This window comes from Heliangelus exortis, chromosome 2 (genome assembly GCF_036169615.1).
Source record: "Heliangelus exortis chromosome 2, bHelExo1.hap1, whole genome shotgun sequence".
In the NCBI taxonomy this organism is placed as follows: domain Eukaryota; kingdom Metazoa; phylum Chordata; class Aves; order Apodiformes; family Trochilidae; genus Heliangelus; species Heliangelus exortis.
Genome location: NC_092423.1, coordinates 127,909,137 through 127,934,597, shown reverse-complemented (window position 1 = coordinate 127,934,597; position 25,461 = coordinate 127,909,137). Strand labels below are relative to the sequence as shown.

Sequence of the window (25,461 nt, the reverse complement as noted above, 5' to 3'; positions counted from 1 at the left end):
AGGGGTGACCCCGCCCCGAGGCCGCGGCGGGCCCGGGCGGGGCGGGGCGGCGCAGGGCGCGCGCGGCGGGCCGGTGTTTACATTCCGCCGCCGCTGCACGTTGCCGCCGAGCGCGGGGCTCCCATTGGCCGGGAGGGGCGGAGGCCCCGCCCCGGGGCGGTGCCGTGCCGGGCGCGCGGCGGCCGGTGGCGCGTGGGGCGGCCGGCGGAGCCGCCCCGGCGGGACGCGGACACGGAGCTGGATGCGGCCGATCGGGGATGGCGGTACCGGGAGTGCCCCCGTCGACGGGGTCGGGGAGGCGAGCGGCTCTTCCAGCGGGGCGGCTCTGCCGGGGGGGCGGCAGCGGTGGCAGCCCTTCTCCCGGTATTGCCCGCCGCTCTTCCGGGACGCCTCCGCCAAGGGAGTCGGGGCGGGCGGGCGGGAGGTGCTGGTATTCCGGTGGCGTCCGGGGGAGCCGCTGGGCCCCGCACGGCCCCGCGGCGAAGGGGCGGTGCTGGGGCGAATGGGGCGCGGGCGGCGGGCGGGCGGAGAGCTGTCTGCCGCCCTCGCACATGCGCAGCGCGCGGGCCCGTGCCGCGCTATAAAGGGACTTGGCGCCGGCGCCAGCTGAGCAGCGCGGCCCGGGCGGCGGCGGCAGAGGTGCGCGGGGGGCAGCGGGATGGGGTCCTGCCGGTGGGGATGAGGGCGGCCGTTCTGGCGGTGGTGTTGGCGATGGTAGTGCTGCTTAGTGCTGGCGGCGGGGGTGGTGTTGGTGATGGCTGTGGTGGCAGTAGTGGTGGCGGTACCGGCATACCCGGTGCCGGTGTGAGGGGTGCAGCCGCGGCGGGCGGTGGGGAGCCGTGAGGTGGGTGAGCTGCCTTCCCACCTGGGCACCGTTTTGGAGGGATAGCGGCTGAAGAGACCCATGGGGTGGGTGTCCGCGCCCGGTCCCATCAGCCCCCTCCCTACCCACCCGCCCGGGGCAGGGAGCGCTGCGGGGCGCCGCTGTGAGGGGCGATGGCCCGGCTGGGCACCGCTGGCGGGAGGCAGCGTGGCGGTTCGGGGTGTCGGCGGGAGCCCGCCATCGCCTCTTCTCCTTACCCCTCCACCCCATCCTGGCGGCGGAGAGCCCCTCGGGGGTGGCGGGGGGCGGGCTGCCGGGTTTTGGAGGGAGACGGGCGCGGTGGGGGCGGGGAAGGCGGCCGAGCCGCTTGGCGGGCTGACCTCGATTGCCGGCCCGCGCCGCCCGCCCGCACCCCATCCCGGCGGGTCCCGGCTCCCCCCACCCTGGCCCTCAAGAGGGGCTTGGCGAGGAGGGCGCCTGGTGGGGACACCCTCAGCCTCCTCACCACCCCCAGCCTCATAGCTCCCCAACCCTGCGGTCCCCCGGTCCCAGCCCGCGCTGAGGAGTCCCCCTTGTGTCTGTGGGTCCCCCGCTGAGGAATAGTGTCCCCCCTGGGGGAGGGGAGACGGGTGACCCCGGGTATCGGGCAGGCCCACTCCCCACTTCCCCTCAGGTTTTGGAGGGAGCCTCGCTCCCGGCAAGGCGGGAGCGGGGGGAAGGGGAGGGGGACGCAGTCCTGCCCCGCTCCCTGCCCCCCGTCACGATTCCCCTCAGCACCCGTGGCCGCCCGGGCGGGGGGCAGGCGGCGGATTTGGTCCCTTTTGGGGGCAGCCGCAGTGCGGGCAGCGGCGGTACCCCCAGCCCCGCCTGAGCCCCGCGGCTCCCCGGAGCTGGCCGAGGCTCCCTCCCGCCCCGGCGCAGCGCAGCGCAGCGCAAGGCCGCCGCCGCCGCCGTCACCTCCTCCCCGCTCTCTTCAAATTGGCGCGGAACCGGCGCGGCGGGAGCGCGGGCGGCGGCGGGCGGCCCGGCTCGGCTCGGCTCGGTTCATCCCATCCCAGCAGGTGTGGGGCTCTTCAGCCGCTGGTGGGTTCGGGTGTAGAGAGAGTGAGGGGATCACAGCGCCAGGGAACCCCCTACACCCTCTTAGGAGGGACTTGTCCATTTACATCTCGCCCCAGCCCTGGGCTAGGCTTGCCTCAGCCAAACTGATCGCTGGGATATGTGGGCATCCCTGTGTAACCCGCTTAAGCAATGTAACCCCAGCAGGACATGGAGCTCCCTGTGGTTATATACCTCAGGTATCCTTTGCTCAGGTGTTCCTCACACCAGTAAAATACACGTGCCCTTCCAGTTGTGTAAACTGTGCTGCTTTGTGATGCTTAGAAAAAAGCTAGAGAGGGGCTTTTTACTAGGGCGTGTAGCAATAAGATGAGGGGTAATGATTTTAAACTGAAAGAGGGTAGATTTAAAACAGACATTTGCAAGAAATTGTTCACTAGGATGGTGGTGAGACACTGAAACAGAGAAGTTGTGGGTGCCCCCCACCCTGGAAGTGTTCAAGACCAGGTTGGATGGGGCTTTGAGCAACCTGGTCTAGTGGGAGGTGTCCCTGCCCATGCAAGGAACTTGGGACTCTGTTGTCTTTAAGGTCCCTTCCAGCCCAAACTGTTCTATGATTTTGACACAAAGTATGGAACTTGGTTCTAACTTCTGGAGGATATGTTAACTGAGCTTATGTTATTCCTTTGGTTCAGGCAGAGATCTTAGAATCCAAAGAAGATGTCAAGACGCAGGTACGCTCTTTGCATCTTAATACTTATCTGTAGCTTATCTGTATTCATCTGAAAATCATTCCTCTCCTAATATATCTTTTTGCTCTTTGCAGTAGTCGTTTGCAAGCCAAGCAGCAGCAGCCACTGTTATGTCAAGAAGAATCTCCACAAGAACTGCAGGCACCAGAATATCTCCAGACAAGAAAAAGGAGAACAGCAGAGGTGAGCAGTTTGAGCAACTTGAAGAGTTTAATAATGCTGAAAGTTCTCATTTGGATGGGAGAATCTTTATTTTGCTGAGCTAGAAAGTGAGGCAGGAGCAGAACAGTTTGCTTTGCTAGTTTTTGTGCTGGTCATTGTCAATGTATTGATATGTCTCTCTTCTTAGCAGGAGATTAAGAAAAGAGAAGATGGGAAAATGGCTAAAAAGCATCAGTATGAGATTAAGGTAATTCAGTCCTGATTACCAGCTCAAACTAGGCAAGTACATCCATCTGGTTTATGTTCATGGGTATGAAGTTGTGCATTCCACACTAAAACGTATTGAATAGAGGAAATTTCTACCTGCAGGTATTAAAACCTATGGGAGCTCTGCACCTTAGCATCTTTTCATTTTTTTTTTTTTTTACACATGGCTTTGTTGCAGAAGAAGGGTATTTTCACGTGGAAACTGTTGCACAGTAGAGTTAGGTATAAAAATGAGAATAAAACCAGATATTTTAGAATAATTTAATATGAAGAGCTCATAAGGCTTAAAGGCAAGTCTTAACAAGATGATTACACTTGTTTTAACTAAGTGGCTATGAAACCACACCTTTAGTTAAGACGACTCATAGCCACACAAGCCCTCTTTACTTTCATTTAACAGTTCCTTTTATTATTTAAATCAATTTAGGAATCTGTTTTAATTAACATAGGCTACTCCTAAACAAAGTGTGGGGCTTCACAGTTGTTTGCTTTAAAATAGATTTGTTAAAAAAAAATTCCATTGTTCTCTTTTTCTAAAGCAAGTAAGACAGCTATAGTCAATCAAAACTTCTGATTGTGAAGTTGTCTTTGCAAACACGCACAGAAAAATACATTGTAAGTATGTCAGCTCTGTTTGGTGTGAAACTGTGTCACAGCTTAACTTTGCTGAGGGGGAAATCCTGCTCCCCTGTCTTGTCTTCCTTAATGACTGGCCATGTGCTCCATACCCTGCCTTGCTCCATTTTAGGTTCTTTTTAAATGAAGAAGTATGCAGGTTCAACTTGCTAATTGGACACCCCAAAATGAGTTGATGTTCTGACAGGTTAGTGAGTTGAATCAATGCAGCAGAGGGTCTGACAAGCAGCAGAGCTGACAGAAAGAAGGGGGGGAACTTGGGCTGTGAGGTTTGCAGGAGAAAAGGAGGAGTGGGATCTCCCTTTTCTCATGGTTCTGTGATGGTAAAAGATCAATTCTGCTGGAATATATAATTTCATTCTTAATTGACTTTGGCTATAAGTAGTTTTAAATATACTAATGAAATTGTATGTAATTTAACTTGTAAAGCAGCCACAAAGGAAAAGTTCTGTGTTCAGGGGCAGGTGTTCCCATTCTCTGGGAACGGGATTTCCCCCTCACTCCACACATCATAATTGAAGTTCTGTGTCCCCATTTTGAAGGCTGTCAGCCATTACACCATTGCATATGCTCCATACATTTGATGCCTTCCTACTTGTATTGGTGGTGTAAAACCAAGTAAGTATTATCAATACAAGTTACAGAGTTAACTGGAGTAGTCTGGCATTGCTTCTTGGAAGTTTTCTGCATTAGTAACTTCGTGTTCTTCTTCTTTTCAGTCATTGCATCCCATATTTGGCATAGACAGGCTGAGAGATAGTTCACAGCTGCTGCTTGCTCTGTGGGTATCTAGCTTTGGAGCTGAAATGGGTGGCTCCTCTCTGGAGTGCTAAATTGGAAGATAACAAGTTGCTGAATTTCCACTGAGAGAGAGAACCTCCACCCCCTCCTTTCTTTTCCCTCTGAGTAGATAAGGAGATAAGACCAGCAACCTCCTGTCCTGTGCTTCAGTAGCAATGAGTACCTTTGCCTCATGTACTGCAACTGAGCAGTTCAAGCAATGGATAGGTTACTTGTAAGTTCAGAAACTGAAGGCAGTTGTCTTCCTCAAAGCTGAGTTTCCCAAATTTATCAAATTTGTTCATACATGTTCAGTCTTGGTAACAAAAGGCTTTGTTGGCATTTGGTCTCTGTCTTGAGTCTAGTACTTGGATTAATGCTGAGGTCCAAAAAGGTGAACATACATACATTATATATTGGTTTTGTTACTGTATTTTAATTTACATCTTGCCTTTCTTGCTCTCATAGTAAATTCAGCATTTAAAAGATCCCTTGTTTGTGTTGCAGAGTTGTTGGCCGCCCACGATAACAGGAGGAGTCTCACCTTGCATAATCATTGAAACACCTCACAAAGAACCAGTAACCACTGACTTCTCAAGATTCAAAAAATACAGGTTCAGAAACCTCTTCATAAATCCATCACCTTTGCCAGAACTCAAGTAAGTTTACCAGAGGCAGAAACTGTTTTATCAAGTATGCTGAATGATTGTAGTAAAATCTGCTGTTGTATTGTGTTCATATAACAGGGGCAATACTCAACCCATACCTCTGTTTGTCCCCTCATCCTACAGTGTAAAAAAAAATAGCCAAATATTCTGAGGTTTGTTTGTTGTTTTTTTTTCCCCACCCAGTCTTATAAATGCACCAGACAGAATTTTCATCTTTTAGAGCAGTCCTTTTATGACTTAACCCCGGAGACACTAAGTGATTAAGAGGGGCATAATGGTTAAACTAAACTTCTGTCAGTGCTGTCGCATCTGAGTGACCAAAAAAATACTAGGCAAAGTTTTCTTTAAAAACTTAAAAATGCACAAATATGCAAATAAACTTGTGGCAGTATTGCTATGCAGGTAGCTTACTAATGTAATGCAGTGTGCTTGGTGCAGTCACAGTTCTAGAAAATTTCCCTTCTGCAAAGGGATAGATTAGTTGACTAAATAGGATTTTTTTTTTCTTCAGTTCTGAATTTCTTAGCCATTCAGGTATGTTAGGTAAGTGCCCTGGTTGCTGTTTGCATCAACCTGATGTTTAATGAAAGTTGTCTACTGCAATATGGTAGAGAGAAATTCTGCTGAGCTGAATGAGAAGCAGAACATGAAGCTTTAAGTTAACCTTTCTAGATACACCATGTCTTTCCTTGTTCTGCCAAATCTTGATCAGAGCTGGGGGGTTCTGCATGGGAATGTCTTGCCACAGTCTCTTTTACTAAGTTTCAAACTCCCCTGCTCTTCACTCTCAGTATTACTCCCAAGCTGCTGAACTTTGCTTTAAAAAGTGTGCTTTTCTCTTTACCTAGCAGATCACACCTTGGATATGCGTTGGAAAGTTTAGTGCAAAGTAACTTTTTAATAATAATAAAATTAGTAAGTGAGGGAATTCTATGGACTTCCTTAAAGAAGTTGTTGGAAAGTGCTGGATCCCAAACGTCTGCTCAGATACAGAATTCCATACAAGGAGTTTAATCCCTGTAAATAGGTGAACATACCCTTTCCAATTAGCTGAATAAGGGGGTCATTTACTATCTCCTGCCTTCCTCCTGCTTGCCTAACTGCTGCAGGAAGATCATAATAGATCTCTCAGTGCCTGCCCACTTCTCTAGGGAGACTTGTGCATGAAACAAGCAAGTAGCCTTTAACTTAAGATGGCAGAATGGCACTGATCTGAGTTAGAATTTGTAGGTGATAAGGTCTGATTAATATCTCTCTGGCTTCTGCTTGGGGAAAGGTAAATATTTAACTCCAAAAATTTCAGTAGGGATTCAGCATTGCATTGATTAATGTGGTGGTTCCCTTAGTGACTATAGGATGAGAGGTACACCTAAGAAAAAAACTTGAATCAATTCATAATAATTACACATTAAAACCAAGCCATATTAATGATGGCATCTTCTTCCCAAGGGGACTTGAGTGCTAATAACTTGGAAGTTAGTGATAAACAAGAAATCACAATAGCCTGTTTCTGAGCCTTAAGGTAGGCTAGGAAAGGAAGGGATGCACTTTTAGACACCATCTGTAAATGTTTTGCTCAAACTAAACTGGACAACTTTGTGTATGTTTTGTGTTTCTAGGGGACTGAGATTGTTTTGGGTTTTTTTTTCTTTTTTACTGGAATGGTTGTTTGTTGGGATGTTTTGCTTGTTTGTTTTTTCAATCTTGCTCTCTGGACAACCACCTGACTTGGCAAAATAGGAAACTCTGGTTGTATGTACAATTTTGGGATACACAGGATCAGTCTTGTTAGCTGGTCAGTAACACTAGACTGGCTGATGATCTTGGCAAGCTGCTATTGGTTTAAATTGTTCAAAGTATACCTGATTATTTTTTTAATATTTTTTAAATTACCATAAGGATATTTAGTATGCAGAATTTTTCCTTTTGTTCCTGAATATCTGTAAACAATAAGTAATGTTTTTATATTCCTTTTGTGAATGTGCATATATATACTTAACAATGTTTTTATTCCATAGCTGGGGAAATTCCAAAGATGTCTGGCTCAACATCCTGAAGAAGGAGAACAGATACATTCATTGCAAACACTTCACATCACTACATCCTAGTTTGCAACCTCACATGAGATCAATACTCTTAGACTGGCTCTTAGAGGTGTGTTCTTTCAGTTACTTTGCTGTGTGTTATGCCTGTGAAGTTTGTCAGATAAATGCAGACCTTCTACATAAAAAATTGGAGCAAAACGTGTAATTATGATAAACGACAAAACTAGTTTGCAACAAAAGGGTTACAAGTTACAGATTTTGATCCTCCTGGTGAGCTACATTCAGTTCTTCCTGGCGTGAGAAGCTGAGCCTTCCACACAGGGCAGTGAGTAGGAGTACTTAATATTTGTTCTGGGAGAAATCTGTTTTTGAGATGTTTGTATTGAAATTGCAATAATGGATAAGTTATAGAGCTCCAACTTTACATTTCAGACTGTATCTAAACCATAGCACAACTGTATCTGTAATGAGGACTTGAGTTATCACCCTGGCCTCCATAAAAGGAGCTCTTAGGTGTCAGAGCTGACACTATTTTCTAACTTATTAGTTCTGTCCTATGAAGAGAGCAGAAGAAAGTAGTGCATTAGTGGCTGGCACCTGAAGATTCTTGCTATAGACAGGTTCTTCTTTGGAATGGGTTATGAATCATGTCCATATTCCAGTCCAGTTGCCTTCCTTCAGTTTGTTCCAGCTCTCAATTTTGGCAGCCTGTGTGAAGGGGTATCAGTGTTGTAAATGGAGAGCTGTGTTCTGGAGCTGTTTCCAAGAACTCTGTATTGAGCATATTCAAACACCATTGTCAACAGCAATCCCTGCCCATCAGCAGAAGGGATCTTGCAGGTTTACCAGTTCCATATGAAGTACTCCAGGGAAGGAGATGTTGCAGTGGCACTTGTGCTGTCTTGCTGGAACAGTGCTAATAGCAGGGAATTTCAAGGGAAAGGAAAGGTGTTTTGTTTCATGTGTTTGGTTTTTGTTGTTTGTTTTCATTTTTTTAATACAGTCAGAGTATAAAAATTATTCCAGTTATGTGCTTTTCTACTTCTTCTAATGTCTAGTTTAGATATCACTGTTTAATTGTGTGTGGGTTTTTTTGTTTTTTTTTAATCTTGAAATCGTCTAGTATGTAAACAAAAATCTCAGTGAGGGCCTTGTTGTCCAGCTCAGTGGTTCTGTATGCCACAGTGGATTAAAATCCAAGCAAACTTGAGCCTTCCAGTAGCTCCTAACATTGTCTCCAGTAGCATAACTCAGATAATATTTAACATGATGAAGTATTACTAGTTGTGTTTGGGCAAAACACTTTCATAGAAATTGTGCTATTTATTTATTTATGGGTGGCCCTGGTGTGCATGTTTGTAGTTCTGAATCTGATTTTAGTTACAATATTGGAGCAGCACATCACATGGGAAATACTGTATCAGGTCTAAAGCTGTGGTGTTATTGCCAAGCAGTTTCATTTTTGATGGTCAGAAAGTGTTTTAATTTGCAGATGGGCTTTCAGCCTTATCTTAAGAAATAGCTAATAGTCGTGAGATTTTATTCTGACTTTGTATCAAGTGAAATAGTGAAGCAGGGCGGGAAGCTTGGACTTGAGATCTGTTTCTTGGATATTCTTTACTGCTGATTGAAAGTAATTTATAGAAATCTAACTAGTTTCTTAGTTGTGGAAGAGATACAGAGTTGCAGATAAGCTGGAGTTGTGGTAGACCCACCCAAATTCAGTTCGAGATTAGAGGAAAGAGTAGGGCAGTTTCCTTTTTTATGGAACTGTCACCACTTTGATACAATGCATCTATTAAAAGGTTTCCCTGGCAGGGCACCTCACAACTGCACGGAGCAGATGGCTGCTCCTGCAGTTTTGTTCCTGCTTAGCGAGGCTTTGGTGTGCCTGAGGGCTTGCAGGCACCACTCCTGCCTTGCCAGCAGAGCCCCCTCCAGCTTCCAGGAGCTTCCAGGATTAATTGCTGGAGAGCCAAAGGTTTCAAGTATTTCAGTGGCTGTGTCCTGGGACAGGCTGGCCAGGAGTGCAGGGAGGATTTGCTCAGTGACTTCAGTTTGAGCCCAGAGCATTCTTTATCAAGCTAAATGGGGTTTTTTGTGGTTTTTTTGGTGGTGTTTCTTGTTTGTTTTTCCTCAGTGAAGCTTTCTTCTTTCAGTAGAAAAATGTACTAATTTTTAAGAAAACTGGTTGCTACTTAGTTTGGAAAAAGTGCATTTTCCATAGACAATCCATGTTTTAGGTAGCAGCATGTGAAATATTTTTTCCAGTCCAATAGTAACCACTACATTCTAACACACCTGGGTATGTAATAGTTTGTGTGGGCAAAAAAGATGAAATAATGTATACTGGTTTTATTACTAGAGTCTTTTAACAGAAAAATGAACTTTTTTTTTTTTTTTTTCCTGTTGTAGGTGTGTGAGGTTTATGCACTCCACAGGGAAACCTTCTACCTGGCTCAAGATTTTTTTGATAGATTCATGTTGACTCAAAAGAACATTAACAAGAGCATGCTTCAGCTCATAGGAATTACCTCATTATTCATTGCCTCCAAACTTGAGGTAGGAAGCTCTGTTACAGGGAGGAAGACATCAAATTTGGAATAAATGTCATCACTGTCTTTTTAGTTATTTCTTCTGTTTGAATCTTTTGAACTTGGTGGTTGCATGCAACACTGAAGGTGCTAGGGAAATTTTTTTTCTCTTCCTTCTTTTGTACATATGCCTGTGTCTTGTGTGGCTTTTGTCTTCCCTTTCTTCAGCAGTGGGGAAGGAGACCATGTAACTTGAAAGGTATGCATGTGTGCTAAAAGTAGTTTTGGTTTTGTTGTGTCTTTTTCTAAGTATATAGCAGTTAGCAAACAATCTCAGGAATGGGCATGGGACTTTTACAAAATGAAGCCTAATTTTCAATCTTTCCTTACATCAGGCTGATGTCCCTATAAGCCCCTTAGCAGATTTTTTTTTTTTTTCTTTTAAAGTGTAGTGATGATGACACATTATGTTGTGCACTACATCTACGTGCCAAGAGCATATACAAATCTATCTTTGTATAGGGCCTGGTAGGCTTGACTGAGAGGAAAATTTGGGATATTAATTTTTTATACTTGGAACTCTCCTGATGTAGCTGCTGTTTCTTAGGCTGGGATGGGGTGCTACAAGCAGCTGTCTCCTACAGAAGTTCACATGGCATCGGGCTGTGCAGAGCAGCAGTTCTGCTGGCAAGTTCTTTGTTACTAACACACCTTGCTAGAGGAGGGGTTAACCATCTCTGCACCATGGATTTTGCCAGCCATGGAAGCTGTGGGATTTTCACCTATTTATTTTAGCCTTTTTTTAAAATTTTTTTTATTTTAAACCTATGTAACTACATCAGCATCAGCTGTATTAGTAAGCTGTTTTTAACACAGCAGTGTGCTGTGAGAATGGGATGGTGTACGTTTTTCCATCAAATGGAATGGCTGAGTAAAAAGTGATATATATTAAAGGCTGTTCTGATTGTTTGGTCAGCACTGATTTCCCCAAAGTTAAAAAGTTGCAAGATATCCATAATATTTTACAACAGGTAGCATTCAACCTACTTGTTTTTAGTATCTCCTCATTTGGTAAGTTTCAAGTCATTTAATATGATGAGGAGAACACGGCTGTACAGTAAGAAATGCTAATATTTCAGTATGGACTGAAAAGTATTTGCCAAGATCTTCTCAAGCTTTCTTAGAATTGTAAAGCACTCTAATCTTCCCTTCTCTGCTTCCTCCCTTTAAAGGAAATCTACGCTCCTAAAATCCAGGAATTTGCTTATGTTACTGATGGTGCTTGCAGTGAAGATGATATTGTAAGAATGGAACTCATTATGTTAAAGGTAATAACTTTGGTTTCATTAGTGCCAGTTGAAAGACTTCCCATCTGAGCCTTGTATTTTGATGTCACTCTTTTGCTTAGAAAAGGAACGTGTTCAGTATGTCCCTCTTCCTGCAAAACAATGAAACCTTCACTGTGTGTGCAGTGGACCTCGAAAGCCCCTGTCTGGGGTGAAATCCCTCTCTGCTAGAAAAGGACAAGTTTCTCATGTTTGTATGAAAGTAAAAGCTCTTCAGAGGTACAGCCAGCCACAGGACAGAGCAGAAGGCTGTTGCTCTCATGTCCTGCACTTGCAGTGTCCTTTGCTGCTCAGGTATCAGGGCTTCTAGGGAGACACAGGCAAAGAAATGGCACTGCTCAGTGCTCCTTGTGTTGGAAAGGATCTGTCTATACCATCATAAAACTCCTTGTACATTTATTCTTCCTTAATAGACACAAGCTTCAGGTTCAGGCAGTGAGCCTGAAGGGCTTGAGGGAAATGGTCTTAATTTTCCAGCCCCTCTGGGGACAGTGCATAAGATCCAACTGCACAGCTGTAGAGATAAATGTTTGTGCCGACTGGAATACATCCTATTCCAAAGGTAGGAAGAAGCAATCTAAAATAAGTATCTATTCTTGAAATTGTACATCATCTTTAATGACTTTTGAGGGTCTGTGCAATAAGCTGAGCAAACTCTGGAGAGGTATGGGGAAAGAGATCAGGGCATAAAACTCTCCTTGCATGGTTTAAGGTGCTCACCCGTTTAATATTTTTGCAGGCTTTAAAATGGGAACTGTGTCCAGTGACAATTGTCTCTTGGCTGAACCTCTACCTTCAAGTGGATGCTCTGAGGGATGTTCCAACAGTGCTGCTACCTCAGTATTCTCAGGAAAAATTCATTCAGATAGCACAGGTAGGTAGTAAGCTGTAGCAGAAAAGGCTTTTGCAGTGGTGAATGCACAGCTGAACATTGCACCCAACAAGCCATTCACGAATGCTTTTCCTTGTTTCACCTTGCCTGTTACTTTGTTAAGAAATGTGCAAGTTTGGCTGCCAGACAACTTCATACCAATTGTTGAGCACAAGCACCCGTCTGTTTCTTGTCTTCCTGCTCTCACGTATTTTGAGACTTCTGTACATTGGAAAAATAATAAAGTACATCTTTAATGACTGGTCTCTATAGCTGCAACAGCTCTGAGAGGAGGGCAGGCACTTTAGGATGCTGCAGTTAACTGTTCTCACCTTTATTATCTTGTAGCAGTGTTTGTAGGTTTGTAGAGGGCAGTCTGAGAAGTGTGTTTAATGTATGTGTTTAATATTTTGAAACTGCTGTTACTTTTTATGCGCATGTGTTGTATCCAGCCTCAAGATGGCTTTGTGGTCTAAGCCACTGAGCTGCTAGGTAACAGTTTAAGGAAATACTTTGCTGTAGCTCTGTCAGGAGTTTCAATGAGGTGTACTTAGACCTGTGCAAGCAAAGGGGTTTGCACATTACTGGTAAAGTGCAAACTGGTTTGCATCATAACTCTGTAGGAGCCACCTTAATTGCAGTTAGTGCCAAAACTAAATTAGATGCATGTGACTGATGCTAAAAAGCTCAGCCACACTGGAGAGCACAGACTGCAGGAGAGCAGACTGCATGCAGAGAAGTTTCTGAAACAGAATTATACTGAAGTATAATCTTGTTAAGATTTGTCAATGCCTCTGGTTTTTATTTCCTCAGCTCTTAGACCTCTGCATTCTGGATGTGAATTCCTTGGACTTCCAGTACAGAACACTAGCTGCTGCAGCCCTCTGCCACTATACCTCAATTGAAGTAGTGAAGAAAGCTTCTGGTAAGAAACCTTTGTAAGCTTGGCCTTGTGAGGCAGGGAATTCTGAGGCTGCTCTGTGCCTGAGGCTGCTAACAGTGTCGTGTTGCTTTACCAGGCTGCTGAAGAGCAGAAGCTACATGGACACCAGTACTTTGTTCTTCTGTTGGGGTTTCCCCCCTTCCTCTAATTTCACTTCCTTCCTTACACTATTTCACATGTTTAAATACTCAGGAAATGTTTTCAGAAGCACAGGCTTAGCTAGGGAAACAAAGCAGATTCACCCTTCTTCCTTCTGGGCTAATGCTATTACACTGTGACTTCCAGTTGTTTGGTGGATCACAAGCTATGATCATTATTTGGCTACTTTTTTCTCCTAAAATGTAATTATCAAGCAGTCATCCTTGGCTGTCAGCAGCTGTCACTTAGCCTTTGTGCTAGTGCCTGCCAACTGATCCCTTATAGAGGATTGTGACAATAGTGTGTATGATTTTATAGTCCAAAATCTTGTGCTCCAGATGCAAAAGTAACTTCAGCCTCCCCTGGTAAGGAATGGAAACCCTTGCAGACTGAGCAGCTTTGCTCAGGAGCCTGTGCTCACCATCCTCCATCACAAGGCTTTTATGTAACAAGCATGAGGAAAAGATGAGAGTTTCTGGGAGGCTGTTTCTGAATTTTTATCTGCACAGTGTTTGGTTTTGGTTTTTTTAAGTTTATGGCCCCTTTGGAATACTGTGCAGCTCCTCTGTGATATCTAAGTGTATTACTGTGTTCTACCCCCTAGGCTTAGATTGGGACAGCATTTCAGAGTGTGTAGAATGGATGGTTCCCTTTGTGAATGTGGCCAAAAAGGTCTCTCTGAAGCTGAAGAACTTTAAGAAGGTTGCAGTAGAAGATCGACATAACATCCAAACGCACACCAATTACTTGGACATGCTGGTAGGTGGTTTGCGGATTCTCTGGCAGCTCTGAGAGTTCATCACACATCCTCCTTCTCCTGGCTTGCTTCACCTCAGCCAGCATGGTCACTGGGGCCCAACCTTTTTAGTGCCTTGCTTGATGATGCTGTCAACTGAAGGTGTTTTATGGTAACACTCACAAGGCCACAAGCAAAAGCTTTGATTAGAGATACTGGTGAAATGTTTAAAAGATGATGTAATCTTTACTGTGCAGTGCTGATGAGTTTTTTATTCCTAATGCTGGAAACTTCAACTGTACCAGCAGTGTGAGGCAGCATGGCTGAACAGTAGTACTGAAACAAAAGTAGAACTTGGCACACTTCTTAACTGTCTTCTTCCTTCCCTCATTCACAGGAAGAAGTTAACAGTGGAGTAGCAGCTACTGTCCCAGGTCAGTTATCACCTGTGTCAACAGGAGGAATAATAACCCCTCCCAAAAGTACAGAGAAGAAATGAAGGGTGCCCAACAACCCTCATGAACCATTTCAGAAACAGGACTTGGTGCTTCAGAACAAGGCTGCACTAAAGGTGACTCGTGCTTTTTGCTGCTGTTGAAGACTTGAGCAGTAAAAGATGTGTCCAACAGGGCAGAAGATGGAAATTGAGACCAGTGTCCTCCTACAGACTTGATAAAAGATTCAGACCAAGCATCCCTCCCTGCTCTCACAGGAGCCTGGATTACTTTGGTCCATTCTCAGACAGAACTTAGGTTAACTCTGACAATTCCTAACTTATGAATTCCAAGAACTTTTTAAACATGGCTGAGTGGCAAAGTTTGTCCACTGAACTTACATGCCAACCTTGCTTTAACGTGGGCTAGCAATGCAGGAGAATTTATGACAGCTTGTACATATTACCTCTTCTGGTTTGGTTCTTTTTTTTTTTTTTTTTTTGTAAGGTCAGAGCTTAGTGCCTGTCACCCAGGAGCTCAGGTGCAGTATTACAGAGGTCAGTGGGGCAGCAGTTTTGTGTTTGGTTTTTTTTTTTTTTTTTGAAACCACTGCTTTTATGTTACAGAGTAGTCAGCCCTGTAACAAATTCTAGCTCCACAGGAGGATGATGAATTTATGGTGGTCCTTTAGGACTGCTCTAAATGTCAGTTCCAGTGTAGCACTGACCTTGGGTAAGAGTACAGGCAAAGGTGCTGCTCAACTACCCTTAACTGGAAGAAACATAGTCCTTGAAGGAAGGAGCTTTATTTTGTACAATCCAGACACCAGCGTTCAACAAGACCAAACATAACAAGCACTGGAGAGGGTAATGGAAAAAAAGTGAGCTGCTGGTACTCTACAACCACTCATGTAGGAACAGTATTTTAAACTAACTGTGGAGCTGTATTTTATCAGTGTTTCTAAACAGCATTAACTACTGTGTTTTCCTTGGAATATTCACTACCTCTGCCTATGAGGTGCTTTACTTCTGTGATGAAGGGACAGTACTGGGAAAGATGGGTATTGGTCCTCTTTCCACCCGTGTCCACCATCCAGGAGCAAGGTTTACATGATATCCAGCAGTCTGAAGCTGCACTAGAGCATCAGGTGCTACCCCCATCCTCATTAAACTCATTCTCTTAGCAACTTTACTATCATCTTCAAACAAGCCATTGTGGAACTAGCTGAAGTTGTTTCCAGCCTTCTGTACAGTTTGTAAAAATATGGGGTTTATTTTATGAATTCATCTATTTCTTAAAAGAAAGTTACTGGACTGTAAATGTTGTATAAAAATTTAAATGAATTTTAAAAATAAAGCCTTGCAATTTTTTTTTCACTGCCACATATATTACAGTAGTCTTCCAGAATTACCCTAGAAGTAAAGTTTTGCCATTGCTTGCAGAAACTTCTTTTTTCTTCTCTGTGCAGCAAGTTGCAGGACTTCCTCAGGATTACTGGCATTCAGCTCTGTCTGGCCAATGGCTTTTATCTGAAAACAAATGAAACAGCACTAGCACCAGTCACTCTAAGTAAAGCTGTTTTATTACACACCAGTTTCAGTGTTAGTGCAACTGGTGTGTTTTTCCTGCAATGTGCTCTGCCACCCCCACCTCAGCAAAACTTAGGTGAGCATCCAGCCTCTACAAAGTACTGCACAACAAAATTTCACCTGAAGTGGCAATTTTTTTCAAAGATGGTTTCAGAGTGTGAAATGAAATCCCATTCCCCAAAGCACCGAGTTCACTTACTGCTATCTGCCGTTTGTCTGTCTCTCCTCTCTTGTGGTGGAGATCTGAAGGTAAGTCAAGAATCACAGAATCATAGAATTGGCTGGGTTGGAAGGGACCTCAGAGATCATCAAGTCCAACCCTTGATCCACTACTGCTGCAGTTACCAGACCATGGCACTGAGTGCCACATCCAGTCTCTTTTTAAATATCTCCAGGGATGGAGAATCCACCACTTCCTGGGGCAGCCCATTCCAATGTCTGATCACCCTCTCAGTAAAGAAATTCTTTCTAATGTCCAACCTAAACCTCCCCTGGCAGAGTTTAAGTCCATGCCCTCTTGTCTTACTGAGAGCTGCCTGGGAGAAGAGACCAGCCCCCCCCTGGCTACCCCCTCCTTCCAGGGAGTTGTAGAGAGTGATGAGGTCTCCTCTGAGCCTCCTCTTCTCCAGGCTGAACAGCCCCAGCTCCCTCAGCCTCTCTTCATAGGATCTGTGCTCGAGTCCCTTCACCAGCCTGGTTGCCCTCCTTTGGACCTGCTCCAGGACCTCAATCTCCTTCCTAAACTGAGGGGCCCAGAACTGGACACAGGACTCGAGGTGTGGCCTCACCAGGGCTGAGTACAGGGGCAGAATCACTTCCCTGGACCTGCTGGCCACGCTGTTCCTGATACAGGCCAGGATGCCATTGGCCTTGGCCACCTGGGCACACTGCTGGCTCATGTTCAGCTTCCTGTCAATCCAGGAAGAAAAGACACTGGGGTAGGAAACAGACTTTTTTTAACTATCAACATCCAGCATGAGGTGTGTGTAGTGGTATTCTAGAGAAAGGATACATGTCAAATACTCCAAGATGGTGACATCCCAGATGTACTCATAGTAAGAATCCATGGCATCATGACTAGAAGAGAACACAGGTATATAGCACATTCAGATATTACATGTGAATATATGCAAATATATTACACTTAGGTATAAAATTTGTTGTAGTTTACCTGTTTTGTTCCTGCAGTGCCTTAAATGCAGTTTTATAATCTACTTCTCTGAGGAACTGGCATAAAATAGCTACCTGGAAGGAAAGACTCACAGGTGACTTTCAGAGCCTTAATTGCCTCACCTACTGAAGTCTTCCACAAACTGCTTCAGCAATCCCACTCCAGTTCTAGACCTAACCAAGCTCTTGTTTCCACTGCACATTCTGAGCAAAGAACTTTAAGAGCATACACAGCTCATTCAGAAACACCAAAAACAGCAGTAGCTAAGAAGAAAAAGGGTTTTCACTCAAGTCTGAAGGGACTGACTTGGCTTCCAGGTTTGCAAATATATTGATAGTTCTTAATTTAGAGCTTGATAAAAGCCTTGTTACTTCTTGGAGAATGAACAATCCCATTGAACAACACTGACCATGTGGCTATGGAGAACAAGGCCAGGTTCCACCCCACAGATACCACAGTCTCTCAACTCCACCTGAAAAAAATGTCACCTCTATCCTAGGTAAAAAATGGGAGCAAAAAAGGCAAAAAACCCACAAAAAACCACAGACTATTTCAGCTTTTTACATTTCCAGACATATTTACTCATTGAGCCCTTTTAGTGTCCTAAGAGCAACAAGAACAAAACACTTTATTGCAGATTGTATTTACAAGGGATATTAGATTTTTACTTTTTCAAAAGTTTGTCCCTCAACCTTTCAACATTTCTAAACTAATGTTTTACTTAATGTCATGTTTCACCTCTTACCTGGGTGTGACAGTTTAGTAGAGAACAACACTTGATCATTCTTTTTATCACCTGCAGAATGGTGATTAAAACACAAAAGTTTTTTGTTAAAACCGAAGTTGGTTAAAACACAAAAGAAGAAATACTAGTGCTGGAACACAAACAGCAACTTTAAAAAAATACACTTTTTTCAAATACAAAGACCAGCTAAATAACTGTTTTCATTCTTCTAACTGCTCCCAGCAGCTCCTGGGTTTTAACACATCCACCCACTGATCAGTGGAGCCTCCCTGACTTCAGGAGGGCAGTTGTGCTATCAAAGGGCTGTGTTTCTGGTAAGAGCTTCACCCTGATCTGCTGCCCACAGAAAAGGCCCAGCCAGGGTGGGACCAGCACACACACCCAGGTGATCAGCAGTGCTGCTAAGGCCAAGGTCCAGCAGAGCTGATGAGGCTGAGCAAGCTCTGCTGCTGTGTGCTGAGCTGCTGTGTGCTGAGCTGCTGTGCCCACTGGCACTGTGCAAGGGGAGCAGCTCTGCGGGGATCAGCCCGGAGAAGGCCACCCCAGGAGGGCGCTCTCGGCTCCCATTTGCCGACTCCTGCACTGGAGTTCAGTACCAGGGCGTTCCAGCTGCCAGCCCTGCACCCTCAGTCTCTATTTCTGTGCTTCAGTGAACAAAAAGCTTTGGATTTTCTACTCTTCAAACAATAAACAAAGAAACATGGATTTACAAGGATTCAAATCCCTAAACACATCAGGTGTTAGATCTTAACAGGCTACAGGAACATGTGTGTGTTTAGCACTTTTGTTTCCTCAGACAATCAGGATGCTGACAGAGTCCAGAGAGAGGTTTTTTTACATCTAAATCCCATTTTAACTCACCTGGTCTGTGTACACATCTGGTGGCACCATCTTAGTAAAGTAGTCTGAGCATACAGCTCCTGCCTGTAGGTAATAGTGAAGGGCTGCTGAATACTGATTCGTTGCTGCAGTGGAAATAAGCAAAATAAGGTCTTAAAAGTAAATGCAGCAGTTACTCTATGACTGAAATCAACTGTTTATAGAATATCTCATAGCTGGTACATACATCTTATTGCTGAATTCTACTGGAAAAACACTTGCATATCATTGTTTAAAAGCACAGACACACAGGAGGTGGTAAAACAGCGACAGACAGAAAACTACACAATCAGGAAACTCAGCAAGAGGCAGAGTTCTGCCTTTTGAGAATGACTTTTTTATTTTCAGGTATTTGATCTTAAATGCATCAACCACAGAATGGAAAAGTAGTTTGTCTTCATTGAACTTAGCACACAGATGGTAGTGAAGGAGCTTGGTTGGTGTGGGCTGGGGGCAAGCTGGTGCCACCACTCACACCTCGTACTTCAGCACTTGTTTTACTCCCAGTGAATTCTTACTGAGCTGCTGTCAGCCCTGAAGGGCTCTCACTCAGCTGCCTGAGCCAGTCAGCCCTGAAGGGCTCTGCAGTGAGAGCTGTCTGCTTGCCCACATTGCTTCTGAAATACAGACCTGACACAAGCCAGGAGTGCTCCAACCACTGCTCTTTCAGCCAGCAGATTCTGAGGCTTCCTACACAAACCACCACCTTCTGGGAAGCTGTTCCACTTTGTACAAGCAGTAAATACAGCCAGTTTATAACCTTGAAGCACTCTCCCATATCTAAAGCAACAGTCTTAAACACAAGACTAAGACTCCTCTCCTCACCCCAATGGTTATAAAGCATCTTCTAGACAAATTTGTCTCCTTTGGAAGCAACAGGCTACAATGTCTGCACTACATCTTACTGCACACCACTGGTCCCTCTGGTCCAAAAAAAGAGATTTAGAAACATGCACTTTGCCTCCTGCAAGAGCAGATGGCAGAGGCACAGCACATACCCTGTTTTATTGCCAGAAAAAAAAAGGAACCTGGCTCAAATGCTGAATTTCACTGGACTGGTTTCAACAGGTAATTTAAGTCAAAGATATGCTCAGCCACCTTTGAGGATGGCTATGGCCATGTCCTTCTCTAGCACATGCACCAGGTGCTACTGTACCTGTCCGGCCATCTTCTCAAAGTTCATTCTTCAGCACCTACCTCTGTCCACTCTACTCACACTACAAAGTAAGCCCCAAGAACTGGCTCTAGATGGGGGAATAATTTAGGAAAGCAGAGTATCACTTAGGATGGGCAAGACTTCCCCGGGCAACTGCAGCCTTGGTAGTGTCTGGGTGCATGCCATGGTGCCCACAATCTGAGTCCAAATTCTGCAGGCTGCTCCCAGCTGCAAGAAAGGGTAGGTACTAGGGAAGTGGTGGCTGAGGACAGAATGACAGGAAAGAGCTTCTCATCACAACCAAGAGCAGATTAGGAGTTCATGCTTCCTTGTTCACAAATCACATACTTTCCTATATAAAAATTCAGATCCGCTCTGCTCATCTTCTACTCCACTGAAGTCCATCTCTACATTTAAATGCAAGCACTATTCACACAACTTCCCATTCACTTCTAAAAGACACCAATTTAGGGGTGGCATCAATATACCACTCAAGGACTAACTGCACCCCTCAAGAAAGTGCATGATGGCTCTTACAGTAAAGTTTCCCTTACCCTAAAAGCAAGTCTGCATGACACCTGAAAAAGTCTCTCTGCAGGCTTAGACAATCTCTCAGATAAACTCACCCACACTACTGCATCCAAAGATTTTCAACTCTTGTAACACTCAAGCTTATTAAAATAAGATGAAATACAAGGAGGGCTATGTCAGGCAAATGGCAGAGAAGCAAGGCACCCCTACACACATGCTAAAAGCAGACATTGGTTTCACTTACCAAAATATATATCTGCCTGAATAATTAACCAGAAGTGGTTGTTTGAGTTGATAGTTAATGCATAGCTGACCAGTTCTTTTACTGTAACAGCCACAGCTTCAAAGTCCACTGATTGAAGACTATTAAGAAGAAAAAAATAAAATAAAGAAAATTAATTCCTAGGTGATTTTTGTAAAAAACACTAATCTAACTTCATATCTAGTTAAAGTCCAAAGCATCTTGCATTAAATGTCAAGCAAAAATAACTCCAGGAAAGATTAAGCATTAACTAAGACTACAGTTGAACTGTTTCAATCTAGCAAATCTGATAGAACAAATATAGACGTGGACAAAAAGTCAGAAATTTATCTGTGGCTGACACAAAAAAAATGGTTTCTGAGCAAGAATATACGTTCTCAGTTTCATGGAGCTTGCAGGCAACACCTGAAACCACTGCCACAGCATCTGCATAAATGGCCACAGCAATCCCTGTGACCAGCTTGGAAAGGAAGGCTGGAAATGGTTTGGCACAGTGCTTGGGCAGCCCTTCCCAAAGCTCATGTGCAATGGCTGTTTTTAAAAATTTGTTCTTTCTCCCCCTAATGCTAAATTCTGGTAACCTTGAAAATTACTTTCTTCTGTTCAACATTATAATATACACTGAGATTCCAATTAGACCAACTAAAGACAGATTAACCACATTAAGCATTACATCTCTCTCTCTCTCTCACTCTCTCTCTCTCTCTCTGGATGCATACGTGGAATCTAAAATTATTCAAACAAAAAATTATTCTAGAAATAAAATTTTTGAATAAAATTATTCTAAATTTTATATTCTAAATTTATATTTATATATTTATTTATTTATTTATATTTATATTTATATTCTAAATTTAATATAAATATTCAAAAAAATATCCTAAATTATTCAAACATGCCTCAAAAATATTAGTTAATTTGTATTAAAATACTATGTAGTTCACATAGTTACGAACACCTCAGTAAGGCTCACAGATAAAAAAAATCTCCTCAGTTTCTTGTAATTGTATCTCCATCAGGACCACCAAATTAGCAGCAAAACCCTCCATGAAGTCAGATCAATCTGCCCACAAAAAGAATGGCCTCATGACAAAAATCACACTAGCACACAATAAGTAATATCCACAGTAACTGGAACCAAGCTAACTACATAAACATGTATTTTGAAAACTGTATTTTTAATTATCATCTTACTTAGGAATGGATGAGGGCCAGATGGAAATGTGCTCTGCTGTAATATCATTCACAATATCTTCCTAAGAGAAAAAGGATGGTAACAGATATTAAAGAGAAAAGCATTTCAACAAAACCAAGTAAGATGTTTATGCTATATACTAACCCGAACATTATGAAGCTTGACAAACAGGGACAACATTGTGGTTAAAACCAATGGTTCCTGAAAGGACAAAAAAAATAAGTCCCATGAACAAATTAAACTCCACTTTCTTCCCTAAGCTTTAAAGCTACTTAAGAACTTCTGACATCACTACAGTTTTCTGTTGAAAGAGGGCAATATTTTTTTAAGAACTCTGCAACACAGGAATACTGCAAGGAAGTTTCCGCAGGAAGTCTTTCATTACTTCAGATTTTCCTGAGTAACCTCTTGGTTATAAACTTTATGTAGGTTTTGCACATCTTTATGTTGTTTCTGTGGCTACTGCCTAGCATTCAACTTAATTCACAGAAAGTTGTAGGATACCTAGCTTAACAGACCCACAAAGTATGCTATTCCACACTGCTGTAGGGCAGGTATAGCAAATTCAGAAGTGATTTGACACCTTTCTAGCCATCAGATGTCTTACATTTAACAGGAAAAGTCCAGGAAAATAACATACCAAAAGAAAGTTCCAGTTGCAAATGCATTCTCAAGACCACTGTAACTTACCCGAAGCTTTTTGATGAAGGACAGCAATTCACTCCTAAATTAGGGAGGCAAATATCCATGTAAGAAATTGTCCACAGCAAAGAATATATGCAAACTTAATATACTGGAAAAAAGTCAGTAAAGCAAATTCTTCACCTATCAAAATACTCCTTCACTCCTAAGTTTATAAATGTAGGATATACAAGTAAAAATGGTCTGGTAGGTTATTCAGTTTTAATACTGTCACTGGCAAGTCTTACATTTAAAACATTTAAGGAGGCAACTGTTGATTCCATCAAGCTGTAAAAGGCATGAAAATCACTTTGTGGTAAGTCAGCCATTGACTTTAAATGGGAAAGCAATTATCTGTACTGTAATACTCCAAGCTAGGCTTGCAACAATGACCTGCAGGCTTAGAGAAGAGAGCACACTGTGATCATCTATAAGGTACACTGATTTCCTTGCTGTGCCACATCAGAAATTGTCACCAGGCAATCCAGACAAGCACAGGCTGTTTGGAAAAGGTTTCATGGCTTCTTTTCCATAACAACAACAGGGTCACTGTCCTTTACTGTTTGAGTAACAGAGGCTGGAAAAAGTTCAGTATCCTGAAATACACCTCTACTGCCTTCCTTTTCCTTGCCAGAGGAAACCTACAGCAAGCATGTACCCTCTTCCACCCATCCCACAGCAGCAGAAGCAGGTGGCCTTTAGGCATACAATAACCACATTGGCTCAAGAAAGGCAAAAAAACAGTCAATAAGTTAGCAATGGTGCCTTTTCTGAGTTTCTAACATGGAAAGCTGTTCAATATAATCACATATTCCAGAATTTACTTTAAGAGGCAACTTATAATCAGACTTGGACTTAAGAAGAGGCTGAAAACAGACACTGAGTGGATAAACCAGAGTCCTGAATCAACCACTCAATCAGCTAAGGCTAAGGCTAGCAGAGGTTTGGTAACTGACAGTAAAATTATTCCAGTTGACAAAACTGCCTTCCTTGCCCTCTCAGGTGAGCTAGAATTTAATTTCAAGATTGAATAACATCTTCAGAATACCTTCTTCAGAAACAGAAAGCTAAGTATAGACACCTATGCTGGGAGGTAGGTGTTTGTTACAGAAATAGTTAAGTGACAGTCAGTGGAGTGTACAGAGCAGTTCTGTTCAATGTGAAGCAGACACCTCCAGTCAGGCAGCTGAACTGCCCTCCAGATGCCACTGACTTTGCTGGACGACCTGCACTGATTATAAGAGGAGCACAGGCACAGCTGCTTTGGTGTCTCTACACTGACCTCAATCCCACACACTCCTTTTCTCTCTCTGAAAAGGCATCATTGCTAATGCCCAAAGACACCAGCAAGCAGACTGTTCACTTAGTGCCAAAACTCTGATAGTGGAATCCCAGCAAGTCTTCACGGAAACTTGGGAGTCAAATACACAATTCAAACAATCTTTCGAAATAATTTAGGAAAACACACCTGTACATAATGCCTAGTGTAGATTCCCTGTGCTTTATCAAACTCACTCTACCATCATTCCCTCGTTTGTGCTGGCTGGATACACTGCAGATTTGTACAACAACTTCCCAAAGATCTTTAGCTGTCCGTCTACTTTCTTTGGGACCTGGAAGTTCTTTGCACGTAGCAGCCAGCAACTGTCCCAGCTAAAATGCAAGAGAAAAACAGAATAAATACAGCTTCTCTGAGCATGGACCATAGCAAAAGAACTACTGGTATTTAAAATTAGTAAGCAAAACATTTTAAGTTACATACTCCAAAGAAATGTAACTGAATTGCAGCAGAGGACAATGATGAGGAACCTGGAACACAAGAATTAAACAGCAGAGTATTTTCCCTTTATTAGTTTCCTTAAGGTATATTTCATTACTGCAGGCTCCAGAAAAAAAGCTTTACTCTGTACTTAAGTATATTGCACAAAACCAGTAATAGTTTTTATAAAGACTGGTGGCTCCCTAAAATTCCCTTAACTTCTATATAATAATTAATCTTAACTGAAAGCAGAACCTGCTGCTACACAGAAAAAACTGGACCTCAAAATGGAAATTAGGAAATATCACAGGTAAGCAGAGCAGGCCAAAAACTAATCTGTCATTTAACACAACCTACATTCAGCTTTACTGCCTGTCTTTGAAGTAGAAGCAATGCTGTAAAACCATTTTGAAAGTAACATTTAAAAAAAAAGCTTGAATATGTCCAGAAATTCAACACTAGTGTTGGGTTAAAAAATGTAACCTATTAAAATGCAAGTGGCTTAGGAACTGCAAAACAAGCAGACATGAAGACTGAGATCTTTGCACTTCTCATAACTCCTGTATGAATCTAGGCTGAGTTATTCATTGAAGTGCTACTTGGTTTCAATCAGCTTATGGATCATAACCACACATGCCTGATGCTTATGGAACCAACCTCAGCTGGCAGCCAGCAAGGGCTGAGATGCTGTTTGTTTCATCTGTTCTTGTAGCACAGCCCCCATCTCTTTTGCCAACCATCAAACACACTCGTTGCTCAGCCCTTCTACACTGGACTTGCTATGGCTACAAAACCCAACACTCTTGAGACAGAAGGGCACGTGCTTTTAAAAGTACATAAAATTTCAATGGGAAAGAGTCAATTACAGCCTGACAAGGCTTTGACACTGAGCACTCTTTACCTTCACATAAGGATTAGTCTGAACCAGGGGTAATGGAACTTGCATGGTTAAATACTCATTCTCACGCCAGTTTAACAGGAATGCAACACATTCTTCAGCTATAACTTGTCGAAGAGGAATATCTGGAAGAAGAGAGATTCTTTGCTTAACCATTACAGGGTTTTTTTGACAAAACAAAGCATCAAAGCATACATGAGAACAAGCTAAACCCACTGCCTCTAATCAGCCATTTCTGTTCTGTATCTTCTATCACAGTAAAATACAGTGCTTAGATTTCACCCCTGAAAATCAGCAGCAGGTTTTCTGCAAGTCATTATTCAGATTGCTTTAAAAACCAGCAAAACTTTTCAGGTAAAAATGCAGATATTTACCCTGTTCAAGTCCTTTCAATGCCACTG

At 43.4% G+C, this 25,461-nt stretch overlaps 2 protein-coding genes across 6 annotated transcripts in view; one reads left to right on the top strand and one right to left on the bottom strand.

The window, feature by feature from the left end:
- The first annotated feature begins 287 nt into the window (after positions 1 to 287).
- Positions 288 to 15,578, top strand: CCNE2 (cyclin E2). 5 transcript variants are annotated; one of them, XM_071737977.1, is made up of 12 exons: positions 288 to 363; positions 2,578 to 2,616; positions 2,709 to 2,817; positions 2,984 to 3,043; positions 4,987 to 5,138; positions 7,166 to 7,301; positions 9,608 to 9,754; positions 10,959 to 11,054; positions 11,812 to 11,946; positions 12,757 to 12,868; positions 13,629 to 13,783; positions 14,158 to 14,461. In XM_071737977.1, the coding sequence occupies exons 2-12, from the start codon at positions 2,603 to 2,605 to the stop codon at positions 14,257 to 14,259; spliced, it is 1,218 nt and encodes a 405-aa protein (XP_071594078.1). In that variant the 5' UTR covers positions 288 to 363; positions 2,578 to 2,602; the 3' UTR covers positions 14,260 to 14,461. The 5 variants fall into 5 exon arrangements, with proteins under 5 accessions (XP_071594078.1, XP_071594080.1, XP_071594077.1 ...); XM_071737979.1 differs by lacking the exon at positions 288 to 363 and adding an exon at positions 576 to 639 and having other exon boundaries at positions 2,987 to 3,043; positions 14,158 to 15,578; XM_071737976.1 differs by lacking the exon at positions 288 to 363 and adding an exon at positions 576 to 639.
- Positions 15,515 to 25,461, bottom strand: part of INTS8 (integrator complex subunit 8) — a 23,851-nt gene continuing 13,904 nt past the window's right edge. The window contains exons 16-27 of the mRNA XM_071737974.1: positions 25,064 to 25,185; positions 23,872 to 24,056; positions 22,413 to 22,446; positions 21,867 to 21,923; positions 21,722 to 21,783; positions 20,510 to 20,628; positions 18,561 to 18,664; positions 17,700 to 17,750; positions 16,955 to 17,028; positions 16,796 to 16,860; positions 15,983 to 16,026; positions 15,515 to 15,723 (exon numbers count right to left, since the gene is read on the bottom strand). Coding sequence (XP_071594075.1) covers positions 15,607 to 15,723; positions 15,983 to 16,026; positions 16,796 to 16,860; positions 16,955 to 17,028; positions 17,700 to 17,750; positions 18,561 to 18,664; positions 20,510 to 20,628; positions 21,722 to 21,783; positions 21,867 to 21,923; positions 22,413 to 22,446; positions 23,872 to 24,056; positions 25,064 to 25,185 — 1,034 coding nt within the window. The 3' untranslated portion in view covers positions 15,515 to 15,606. The remainder of the gene's footprint in view (positions 15,724 to 15,982; positions 16,027 to 16,795; positions 16,861 to 16,954; positions 17,029 to 17,699; positions 17,751 to 18,560; positions 18,665 to 20,509; positions 20,629 to 21,721; positions 21,784 to 21,866; positions 21,924 to 22,412; positions 22,447 to 23,871; positions 24,057 to 25,063; positions 25,186 to 25,461) is intronic.